The 12,929-nt window shown below is 45.1% G+C and overlaps 1 protein-coding gene across 1 annotated transcript in view; it reads right to left on the reverse strand.

Moving 5' to 3' along the window:
- Positions 1 to 6,023: 6,023 nt before the first annotated feature.
- Positions 6,024 to 12,929, reverse strand: part of WNT2 (Wnt family member 2) — a 46,016-nt gene continuing 39,110 nt past the window's right edge. Inside the window, 1 exon segment of the mRNA NM_001168687.1 lies at positions 6,024 to 7,184. Within this exon segment, the coding sequence (NP_001162158.1) occupies positions 6,955 to 7,184 (230 nt within the window). The 3' untranslated portion in view covers positions 6,024 to 6,954.

Below are 12,929 nucleotides of genomic sequence, written 5' to 3' on the forward strand. Positions count from 1 at the left end.
ACAGGATTTCACCATCTTGGCCAGGCTAGTCTCAAACTTCTGACACCAAGTGATCTGCCTGCCCTGTCCTCTCAAAGTGCTGGGATTACAGGCATGAGCCACTGCGCCCACCTAGGTTTACCCTTCTTCTTGTCCACCACCTAGACTGTTTTTTTTTTTCTTCTGCACTCTACTTCATTTTCCCTCCAGCATGTGCTGCCCTTTCCCACCCTTTACTGGCACACGTTAGACAGTATTTCAGTTTGTTCTCTGCTAAAATACCAGCTGGACCATGCCAGGGGACATGTGGTGGGGCAACTGGCAGTGAGGAGGGGGGTTTCAATGAACAAACTGCAAATGAGACCCATCTGACCTTAAACTTGAAATTCTCTCTCTTCACTTGAAACCCAGATTTTCTTTATTTCGCAGGGTCTCCTCCTTATTATTACTCTCCCTGCTGACTATCTTGAGAAACTCAAATGTGTTGAATTATTTGCTGCAGAGGTCTGATGTTCTCACTCCTCCACCTTTCCGGGCATATGTATCTTGGGGATTTGGGGTTTTCTGTTTTTGTTTTTCCCACTGAGAGTATTGTGAAACTGAAGAATTCCTAAGAACTCTGCCTCCAGCTTCTAAAACCACATTATTGTTTCTCCTTGTTACCCTTCCATCCTTTGTCTGATTCCCCTCAGTTAATGCCCATCCTAGAAACCCAGGAGCCTCACACTTGCACAGACTCCAGGGACACACAGTGCAGGCCTACAGGAGCTTCCAGTCAAGTCTTAGCCTTTCTTATTCTGCCCCATGATGCTGAAGGGTTTCACAACTACCCCTTTTCCTAAAGATTCCTTCTAGCAAGCCTGATACATTAATACTAAGAAGCCATCTCATTCAACTAATGTTCCCGATGAGGTGTTTCTAACTGAAAGTGGCTTGCATTTGAATAGAGGGCTTAACCCAAAGTGCTAGACCAGTGGTTCTCAACTGGGAACAATTTTCCTCTTACCCCTCCTTCCTTCCCTGGGGAACATTGGGCAATGTCTGGAGACATTTTTCGTTGTCACAGCAGAGAGTCAAGGGAGTTACTTCTGGCATACAGTGGCTGGGAAGAGACTAGGGTTGCTTCTAAACATACTACAATGTGTAGGACAGCCCTCTTACACAAGAAGTTAGAAAACAGGAAAATTTCATTGACAATTTCAGGGCAAAATATTTGGGGGAGATGGCCTTTGAAAAAAACACACAGACACATGAATCATGACCCCTTTTTATTTTAATTTTTTAAGATATAGGGTCTTGCTGTATTGCCCAGGCTTGAGAGAAGTGGCACCATCATAGCTCTCTGTAGCCTCAAATCCCTGGGCTCAAGCCATCCTCCCACCTCAGCCTCCTAAGTAGCTAGACCTATAGGTGTGTGCCATCACACCCAGCTTATTTTATTATTTATTTTGTAGAGAAGGGGGTCTTGCTATTTTGCCCAGGCTGGTCTTAAACTCCTGGCCTTAAGTGATCCTCCTCCTTTGGTCTCCTAAAGTGCTAGCATTACAGGCATGAGCCACCACACCCAGCCGGTCTCTCTTTTTCAGATCATCTAAGTAGGTGCAGGAGTTTCTAGATGGGTGGATGGAATCCTAGAGGGACAGTGTGCAGTCTAACCGCAGGGCTGCAATGTGGTGCTTGAAGTGTAGAACACATGCCTTGGTCAGCCAGGTCGCCCTAAAACACAGCTCATCCAGGAGGAAAAAGTGGGGAGGGTGGACTTCCTTTTCCACAGGAGAGTTTATTCCCATTTTCTGAGCTTTTACTGCTTGATGGAAGTAGCCCCCAAAATCAGGATGCACAGATTTCAGTAACTGGGCAAGGGATTCTGCATGTTTCTCACCAAGCAGAGAAAATGCTATTTCAGCCCAGAGTCAGCACTTACAGGGAATGCAATAATTTGAGAAGTTGATGGGGGTGAGTTAGCTGCTAGGGAAAGACACCGAATTTATAAACACTGACAAAACATGCTAACATCAAGAGAGGGCAAGCACTCAGATTGGTGCACACAGGAAAACACAGGGTGAAAATGTGGCATCATTTCTCAATTTTTAACCTAAGCCTCACCCATCAACTCACAAGAATAGCTACTGAGGCAAGTCAATTGCCTTCCTGAACATCTTTACAAACTTGAAAGATGCCTCTTGATTGAGTTGTTTGAAGTATGGTCCTGAGAAAAGACAAGGGAATAGTTCCCATAACCTGCAGGGACTTCTTTTCACCAGAGGGTTTGGCAAGACTACCATGAGTTTAAAATAACAGAGTTAACACTGAAAATTCACTTTATTATGTTTTGACTTCACAGAAAACGTAGACTTGTAAATAACAATAGTTCTTTGTAACAATCTGCATGACACTTTTATTAGCTAGTGGAAGTGGGAGGTTTGCTTAAACAGGAATCCATGTGAATATCGGGGGGAAGAAAGCTAGAGCTGGAACAACTATGATTTAGAAAAATAATAATCATGTTGGGTTTTGCAAATCACCTGTCACCTTGCTGATCCCCAGAAAAATGTAAAGAACATTCTCATGGATGAGTGAAAATTTTCTCTGCCTAGGTAAGGAGAAGGTCAAAAGACGCACAGCTTAGCTGTCAGTTCGCACCCGCGGATTGCTTTTCAGAGGCTCAGTGTGGACTTGACAAAAGCTATTTACCAGCTTTGGAACTGGCAAGGTTTATTTGTTGAGTACAACTCTTGCTCTTAAGATAAGGAAACCCACGCTGAAGTACAGTAAATAGACACAAAAGAATGGTTCTGGTCCATTGGACACCCCTCTGAGCCTTTATTCTGAGAGTCGGCAAGAGGAGAGATGAATGTTTTTCAGCTGAGCGAGACAACAGCCCGGGGCCAGCTTTTAATAACCGAGAAGTAATAACAATACCCCGGCCTGAACAAGCCGGCCAGGAGAGCGCATGCACGGTCATGTTGTCCCTTCTGAGACACCCCTGCTTTAGGTCTGTTAGAGTTGATGTGAGGTTCCTTCATAAATTAATATGGCCTAGAAACGTCGATGTGAAACTGGATTTTCTGACTTTAAAGCTACCTTCTTTGAAAAAGAAATGTAATGCCTGATTTTTTTTCAGACTTTGTAATAATTCTAGTTAAAAAACAATACAGTTGTGACCATTTCAAAACACCTCTTGAAATTAATATTGGCTGCCTGGAACAGAGCTACACAATAGGTGTGGACAATCTGAGCCATGGCCTGGGTCCCTGAGCCCGGTGGGCCTCACGATGGCTCAGGAAGTAGGTGCTGAATGTAGGGACAGGGAAGTGGCAGCAGGAAGAAGGGTGGGGATTACCAACAAAAGCAGAAAAAGCCACTGGCCCCCACCCCCCATTTTTTTTAAGAGACATAATCTCACTGTGTCACCAAGGCTGGTGTGCAATGGCACCATCTCCGCTCACTGCAAACTCCGCCTCCCAGGTTCAAGTGATTCTCCTGCCTCAGCCTCCTGAGTAGCTGGGATTACACCACCACCATGCCTGGCTAACTTTTGTATTTTTAGTAGGGATGGGGTTTCACCTTGTTGGCCAGGCTGGTCTCAAACTCCTGACCTCAAGTGATCCACCCACCTTGGCCTCCCAAAGTGCTGGGGTTATAGGCGTGAGCCACTGTGCCTGGCCTGGAAAAAGCCACTGCTCTTGATCACCAAGCTTGGCCAGTCACCTGGCAAAAGTTACCAGGTTCTTTCCCTCTCACGTCCCCTCCCATCATCTGGCCCCACCCAGATGCCACATGATAGATCCCTCTTTTCAGATGTTTATTTCAATCTGGTGACACCTGGAGAAGGGAGAGCAGATAGCATTCTGGGGTGCCCTATGCCTCTCCTGCTTCCATTCTGAGGCATCTTTAGTCCAGTAACATGCCAGAACTCTCCCTCATCCCTGAGGGGCACAGAGCCAGAGCTTAGTGTGGTCGTGGCACTGGGGACTAGTGTGCTTGAGCTTAAGTCACTTGAGTGGATAAATCATCTCTTAAGGCAGAGGATTAACTCTTTCAGGCCTTGGGGGGCTACCCAAGATGCTGAAACTGAATGCTCATTGACAAAGTATGTTCCAAGAATACAGACAAATATCAGTCAGCACCATGAACCAACTTAACAGAACCAAATCTGTTGAAGAAAACAACTTATATGCTCAGTCTCAGGGTCATGTGCAGATTATATCTTTATTGTAGAAAACTCCAGTGAACTAGTCTATGTCCTATTGTGGGCACTTTTTCAGATATTGTAGAAAATTAATGGACATTATCTTGGACCTAGAAAACTTCAATTTATAATAAGATTTTCATAAGGAGGGAATTTGTAAGGGGATTTCCCAATTATTTTGTTTTGGCTAATTTGTGCCATACATTCCCCTTAAAAGCCTCAGATAATTCAGAGTTTCAGTGTATTTCAGGTTCCTGGAATACTGATCCTCTACCAAGCTCGAAGGCAAAGGAGTTTTAAAATTACCTTCATTTGTTTTGTAATTTTTTTCCCAAACAATAGACATTTCCTCTTTCAGAAGTAAAAACTGATAGCAGTATTTCATTCTCTCATTTTTCCCTCCTCAGTGGCAGGACCCACCACCACTTGCGATGGTTGCCATTGTCTCCCTTATGGATTAGGACAATTTATGTAGGTTTCTACGTGGATATGCCTCGTCCCCTTGCTACTTACCAGGAGGGATATATCTCAGCATAAAAAGAATGTCAGATCTAAACATCCCAGGCATTTAAAAAAAAAAAAAAAAAAAACCAGCAAACACCCCATTGGAAGCTAAAATTATTTAAAATCCACTGAGTTAATTCTGGGAGAAACTAGTTTCATTTAATGGATGAAGTCCTACACTATCTCAGACTCTCAGAGTGTGGTCCTATTTGTGATGGAGCATTGGGCAATGCCTGATATGTGCACCGATCCCTTCACCTCTCTTGGTCTCAATTTCCCCAAACTGAAGGAAGCTGAGATGTCTCCTAAGATCCTTTCCAATTTGAAACACAGCCTGGATTGATGATTTCACAGTTCATCTAGCAGGAGGAAGGGCTGATGGCTGTGGGGCTCCCATGAAAGTGCCTTTGCACTCTCATGAAGGAATTCACACCAACCTTCAGTGTAACTGAAGACTGAGCAGCTGCCCATGTGCCTGGCCTTCTTCACACCAAGTTCAGAGCAGCTACTGTCATTCTACTGCTCCCAACATCTGAATCCATAGGATAAAAGGAGGAAAGAGTCACTTTGGAAAAGTTAGAGAACAAGTTAGGGGTTTGGGAGTGAGGCAAAGGGGATGAATTATGTCATTTTTAAGAGGGCTGGAGGCAAATGTCAACTATGACAAAGTACTCCAGTAGGTTGTTTTCTACGAGTCTCAGTCTAAATGACCTTAGTGTCCAGTATTAAAGAATGAGGAAGGACCAACAATTTGATACCAGATGCATGTAATAAAATATGCTGTTAATGTAGCACTGCAAGGAAATCATATACAGAATAAGAACCAAATTTTTCAAGAAGACAAGAAGTAGTTATTTCACCTTTCTTTCATTTAATATTAAAAAATGGTGCAGGCAGCCCCTCCATTTTCCCTGAATGTCATCTTTTGGCTGATGGCAGGAGCCAACCACTATTTGCATACTGATACTCCCATAATTACAGCTGAGTCCCTTAAACATAGTCTCCAAGTTACGATTTGTTTGCAATATAATATAGCAGGGTTACCAACTTTATAAGCAATGCTATGTGTCATTTGCTTTAGGCTACAGTATCACATCATCTTGTAAGCATCAAATAAATACAATTAAATATGACAGGTCTTTAAACTGGGCTTGAAGGGTGATGGGCATTAGCAGACGGTGGACGTGGCCGACTTCTTTCAGGCATCTGCTTCATGTAAGGCTGCCCCAGGCGTGAGTTAGCTCTGGAAACCTCTCTGTCAGCATGTTAGTTCACCAATCTTGTATCCCCAAAATTTTCGTCCTTAAAGTCATTTCAGTTATGAGATTCCATGGCTCACATGCATAACACCAGATAGGAATTTTATTCTCCCTTTTTTTTTTTTTTTGATCTGTACAGATACATTTCTGATATTCCATCCACTGAATTATTTTCCACCATATTGACCCAATAGTTACAGAATATTACCAGACCATTCCTCTTCCTCATAATCCCCTTCAGGTTCTAAGTGAGAAGGAAGTCTCATTCCCTAAAGATTTTTTATATCAAGGGGACAGCAATGCAAAGCAATCCCTTTCTGAGGCTTTTGCTCTTACAAAGATACAACACACCACAGTACCAAAGCACACACGTCCCCACCTCGTTACATCAGATTTTAATATGGCAATAAATGCCTTGAAAAATACACATTTGAAACTTAAAAGTGTATTGAAAGCCATTCTTCTCCAGGCAATTACCAATTACCCCTAGGGGTGGTAGCTGTAAAATCACTTGATCAGACAAAAGTCTTGGTCTTTTCAAAAATTAAAGTTAAGTCAGGGGCAGTTGATTCTGCTTTCTTTACTGTTCCCATCAGAGAGAAGTATGGAATTTCTTAATTGGGACCATTTGTGGGAAGACATTGAGAAAGCTCCTTTGAGGCACTCTTTTTTTCTGCCTGGCCAACTGCTCTAGAAAGAAGAAAAGTTGAGGTGGGTGGAGACAGTGGTCTGGGCCCACCACCCTCTGGGTTGAACAGCCTGTCGCGCTATTTCCAAAGAGAACTCACCAGGAAGGGAGATGACCCCAGAACGCCGGGAGATGGATAGAATAGGGTAGGCTTTAGGTGCAGCATGTGGCCCCCCATCCTGGGGCCCCCAGAGAGGAAGAGGGGCTTCTGTTGAGACAAAGGCCACATGCCTTAGGAAATATCCCCCCAGAAAGAACCTGAAGGTCCAGGGTTCTTGCAGATCCAATGTAGTCCTTGCAGAAGGGAAGGTGGATGGTGACATCTGCTGGGGTCATGTGGGGGTTGTCCAGTCAGCGTTCTTGGGGGCCTTGCATGTGTGCACATCCAGGGCCTCCAGGCAGTCCTGACAGCGCACGGCGCAGCACCAGTGGAACTTACACCCACACTTGGTCATCCGGGTGACATGGGAGGTGTCGTAGCCTCTCCCACAGCACATGACTTCGCAGCTGTCCATGCCCCGGGAAGTCAGGTTGCACACACGGCCTGCTGTACCCAGGGAGCCTGGAAGACAAGCCAGGGAGTGTTACTGAAAAGGTCTGGGTGGACTCCAATATGCCTCCGGAGGAGGAGTCATGAGGTCCATCCGCTAGGACAGAGCCCTGGCCCGCTCTCCCTACAGCCTGGGGCTGTTATACCCATTCTGTGGGCCCATGCCACATGTGCCAGTCCCATTATGCCAGCTGCAGGAGTACAGTGGTGCTGAGAGGGCCGAGTCCCGAAAAGGTGAACATGAAACTTTGGATTTCCTTGGACACCCTGAATCCAGCTCTCCCACTTCTGAGTTGGATAAACTTTGCAGATTATCCTTACCCAGGCTTGAATTTAAGGATCCTTGATCAAGCAGAGCCAGATCAAAATAAAAGAAGGATCTATCCTGGCTCCCTCTCCCTACATCAAACCACATTAAGGAAGCAGTGACCAAGGTTAGCTCTCTTGAAATTTGTCAGGGCATGGAGCCCTCAAAGGGAGGCAGTGTTATCTCCCTAGACCTGATTACACTGGCTTGTTAGAAACAGAATAGAACTCTGGTTCTGAAGGGGAGAAATGAGCATCATTTCTGTGAGACCCCGAGGAGGGAGAAAGGCCTCACCAGGTTTATCATATTAACTGTCTCTCCTGCTGTAGTCTGGCAGGACATATAGATGTGTGTGAGGTCCTGGGTGAAGCCAGGATTCCAGGCCTTCAATAAACAAAACTGGCATAGAAAATCTGCTAGGAATTACCAATGGAACATTGTCTTAGTTAATCATGGTGATGTTTGCTAAATGGCAATCCATATTTAGGTATTTGTTTATGAAAAATAATTTTAAAGCTAGAAAGCCTATTCATTTACTCTACTCTTGGGGACGCACTCAGAATTCTTTTATAAGCACATTATCAGTCAACAGAACGAAGCGTAGTAGACATTTTGGGAGAGTGCTGGGCTTACCATGATCCTTTCTACTTCCTCCCCCACAGAGATGGGCACCTGGCAGCCATGTTGTATAACATCACCCTGCTCACTGGTGACCAATAATTGGACCAGGGGCAATCACCTGACTTGTCCTGGGCCAATCAGGTAAATTCCCTGAAGATTTGTGATTTTGACAGAGATGGTCACTATTGCCACTTAAAAACTCAGTTGCTGTTGGCAGCTGTACACCATGGTGAGGTCTGTGGACTTGAGGAGGTCCACAGAAAAATAGAAATGAAGCAAATGTACAGTGACAGTGAAGACAAGACATGGGAAGAAATGCTGCCCAGATCCTGAACTATTTTCTAGTTCTGCTTCCATTTCTCCCTGAGGCCTGGCTGCATTCTAATGCTTGAGTTCCTAGAGACTCTGTATCCTTAAAAGAAGCTTCCCCTTGTGGCTTAAACTGTCCCAGTTACTATTGCTTGCTATCAACATTCCTACCTAATTGATAAACCTAGAGAAGCTAAACTCTTATTTAAAAAAACAAAACAAAACAATTTATATCAGGGTGAAAAAGACAGTGACTTAATCCATTTTGAGTTTCTCCATCATTTAACTAGGAATCTCTTCCTTTTGATATCTCTGACAATGCCTCGTGACTGGCTCTCTGTTTATCACAGTCCACTCTGTGTTGGAATTATCTACAGAAATGTCATGTTGCCCTCCCTGTTCAGGATGACCAGGGAAGCAGCAAGGTTCAAGCAGGGCATGGGGTCAAGAAGAGGAGAGGGTGGGGCAGCGCTTGGTCAGAATGATTGGCAGCGGAGAGCAGGAAGACTGGCCGGGGAACTTCATGAGGACAGGAAGGATGGCAAAAGGCCGGGGTCAGGGTGGAGGGTGGGTCAGCCAGGGATGGCTCCGAGCTTGCATCGTGCTGAAGAAGCATGGGGTTAGAAGAGGCAGCAGCTCAGCTTGGATTCCAGGCAGCCATCAGGACAGTCCTCAAAATGTACTGATTATGCAGAAAGGACTCACTGCCAAATGCTGCCTCTTCACAGCACACCCATTATTTCATTCAGTAAACATTTAGTGAACACAAACATGTGTAAGACACTGTGCCAGCTGCTTGGGGTTTGGGGGACCAGGGAGAATAAAATAAATAGGACCAAGTTCCTATTCTCAGTGAACCCGCTATAAGGCGCAGAGATAAATATGTAAAGAGAAACTTCCACTACTTTGGGTTGTCTGATTTGCTAAGGACCTACTGTAACCCACAGTACAGTCATGTGCAAAGCACCACAGCACACAGAGCTCAAAGACAGTCAAATGAGGTTATTTAGAGCTTGAACAATCAGGGTTCAAATCCTAGATTTGCCATCTATCAACTGGGTGGCCTTGGGCAAGTTACTTCAACTTGTTAAGCTTCAGTTTCCTCCTGTGCAAAACTGGAATAAAAATAGTTATTTCATCATAGAGCTTTTGGTGAGAACATAATGAGATAATGCATGAAAGCACCTGGCATAAAATAAGTGCTCAATAAATGTTAACTATACATGTCTTCATCTAGCAAGTGTTTCTTGAGTGACTACTATGTGCTAGGCACAGTTCTGGGAACATGGGATATATCAGAGAACAAAACGAAGATCCTGCCCTGAGAAGTTTATGCTCTAAGAGCATGAGCCAAACATATTACAATAGTGATATTTCTTGGTATTAACAGTAGCAAATAGAAGCCATCAACTACACAGTTTTACAGAGGAGGTAGCATTAGAGATAGGTGTAAAGGATGACTAGAAGATTTGCAGGTAAAGAATGGGGTACACAGCATCCAAGAGAGAATCTTCCGGCAGAAATTCTGAGGGCAAGTTCACAAAAGACTGCTGATTCAGGGAGGGTATTAGAGACAATGAGCATAGAAAGGGAGGCTGGAGCAACAGGTTAAATTTTTGTTGTTGTTGTTGTTGTTGTTGTTGTCTGAGACAGGGTCTCACTCTGTCACCCAGGCTTGAGGGCAGTGGCATAAACATGGCTCACTGGAGCCTCGACCTCCTGGGCTCAAGGGATTCTCCCACCTGAGCCTCTCAAGTAGCTGGGACTACAGGCACACACCACCACGTCCGGCTAATTTTCATATCTTCTATGGAGACAGGGTCTTGCCATGTTGCCCAGGTTAGTCTCAAACTCCTGGGCTCAAGTGATCCTCCTGCTTCGACCCCCACCAAAGTGCTGGGATTACAGGCATGAGTCACACGCCTGGCCTAAAGGGTCTTTATGCATGCCACAGTTTGATTTTTATTACAAGGTGGGTGGTGGACCTGTCCAGACCTTTAATTCTGAAAACTGTGTTGCAGAGATAAGTCTGGAAGAGCAGCTTAGGGCAGGGAGGAGGGCTGTTGGAATAGTCCAAGCAAGAGATATTGAGTGAAGAAACAAGCAGGACAAATACATGATTGGCTGAAGAGGGTGAACCACTAGAACTTGATGACTCATCGAATTAAGGAGTAGAGGGAGTGTCAAGTAGGAAAATACTAAAAAAAAAGTTAATTTGGCTGCATACCAAGGAAGTAACTGGTGCCCTTGATGAGAGTAGTTTCAGTGGATGATATACATGAGTGTGGTGGAGGAGAGGACATGGGGACAGTGAGTGTAGGTAAAGTTTTCAAGGGGCTTGGTGATGAAGAGGACAAAAGAGAGTAGGGCCGAGAGTGGTAATGAGAGCAGAGGTGGGACTTTAAGATTGTTTTAGGCCATTACATTTTTTTGGTGGTATGTTTTGCAGCAGTAGATAACTGCACAAGGTTTTCATTTCAGATTAGGTTTCCATGTACATAAAGTACAGAAATGGGAAAAACTAGTCATTGCTATTAAAGTCAGGGAGGTGATTTCCCTTGGGGAATAGAGAAAAAGAGCGTGAGACATGCCTCTGGAATACTGGGCCTCTTCAGGTTCTTGATCTGGGCACAGGTCATGTGGGTGTGTCCATTTGTGAGAATTCATTGTGCTGTACACATGGAATGTGGGCACTTTTCTGCATTTCATATTTCAATAATAAGAAGAAGGTGGTAGAGTAAGAAGAGAAGGGGAGGGAGGAGAAGGAAGAAGGGGAAGAAGATGAAGGGAAAGAGGAAGAGGAGGAGGAAGACAAAGAGGAGGAGGAAGAGAAGAGGAAGAGGAGAAAGAGGAGGGGGAGGGGGAGAAAGAAGACAAAGGAAGAAGAGGAGGAGGAAGCAAGGGTGGCATGTGCCAAGGCCAGGAAAGGAGCAAAGCTCTGCAAAAGAGAGTGTTCCCTATGGCTGGTATACAGTACTCAAAGGGGAGAGTGTCAGGAGATGAGGCTGGAGTGGTGAGGGGAAGCTGCATTCGGAATGGTCAAGGGGTTTAAAATTGAACTGGAGGGCAACAGAATGCTATCAGGGGCTTTCACGCAAAAAGGCAACATGATCTGATTTGTGTTTCAGAAGGATGTCCAAGGGTGTGGGGCTGGAAGGAAGTGGAGGGGGCTGGAGTGAGGGCAAGGAGACAAGTTAGAGACCAGTACAGACTCTGTGCAGGACATGAATAGCCTGGATTAAGACAGTGGTAGTGGGAATTGGAGTGGTTACTAGAGTCAAGAGAAGGGGAGGAGGCAGGACCTGTGGGACATGGTGACTGAGTGGAGGCTGGGAGAGGATGAAAAAAGTTAAGAGGGTTTCTCAGGTTCTGGCCTGAGTGACTGCTGGTGCTGTTAATTCTCTGACATGGGGACACTTGGTTAGGGGCCAGCCTAAAGAAAAGATAATGAGTTCAGTTTTCAACAGGTTGAGTTTGCTGTGACTGTGGGTCATTCAGGTAGAAACGTTTGCTGAAAATACTCTCTGGGACTCGAGAGAGGTGGGCATGAAGACTCGGGTATAGAAATCTTTCGTGCAGTGGTGGTAACTGAAGCTACAGGCGTGAATGAGACCCCAAGTGGGTGTAAAAAGTACTCTCACTTGGCATCCCAGAAGTGACTCTTAAGTTTTACTTTTGTTATTGTTCATATGCCCTGAGCAGCAGTAAACATTCTTCCCTTCTATTGATCTGTATTTATCACAATGGGAATACAGTGCCGTGCATTAGAATTCTTTATCTGCCATAGGGCTTTGGGCTTAAGGGAGCCAGGATAAGGAGGTGAAGTGTCTCGTTCCTGACTCAGACTGTCGATCTTTCACTGAAATCTAACTTGGTGGTCTTTCTTTCCTGAGTGGCTTACAGCCTGATGAGGTTTGAGCTTGTGGTCTGACTCAGCCTTCTGTAATGGTCATGGTGTCTTTTGTCACCCAGATGCAGAAAACTGAACCAGACTGTCTGAACAGAAGGATCGCTCAGTGTAGTCACCTCAACACCATCCGAACTCAGAGACAGGAGCAGACAAAGCTATGCCCATTGACAAAAGCTTAACTCAGAAGTGGTTTCAGTAAAGGAAACAAAGACTTTGGCAATGAGACGTCTCAGTAGTTCAATGCTCAGCTCTAAAATGCTGGAAAACACAATCTGAACATGCCACTCTCTACCAGCTGCCCAAACAGGGCATAATGAAGGCCCAGAAGACAGAAAATGAGAGAGGGTTTTTGAGGATTGACAGCCACTGATGAGAGAACAGCAGTGAGGTCGCAGCCTGGGACTGTGACGGGCCCCCCGAGGTATCAGGGGCACCAGAGAATGGGCCAACTGGGCGGGGAAGGGTGGTCCCTGCAGCTGGAAGGGAGGATGAGGCTGCCTCGTGATGGATGACAAATTGGCCCTGTTTGGGGGTTTGGATCTAATTAGATCTAATGACAGGTTGTAGGGCAGAAGGGCAGTTTTGACACTTGCTGTCATTTTAGCAGAAC

The sequence above is a fragment of the Macaca mulatta genome, chromosome 3, assembly GCF_049350105.2.
Source record: "Macaca mulatta isolate MMU2019108-1 chromosome 3, T2T-MMU8v2.0, whole genome shotgun sequence".
Lineage (NCBI taxonomy): Eukaryota > Metazoa > Chordata > Mammalia > Primates > Cercopithecidae > Macaca > Macaca mulatta.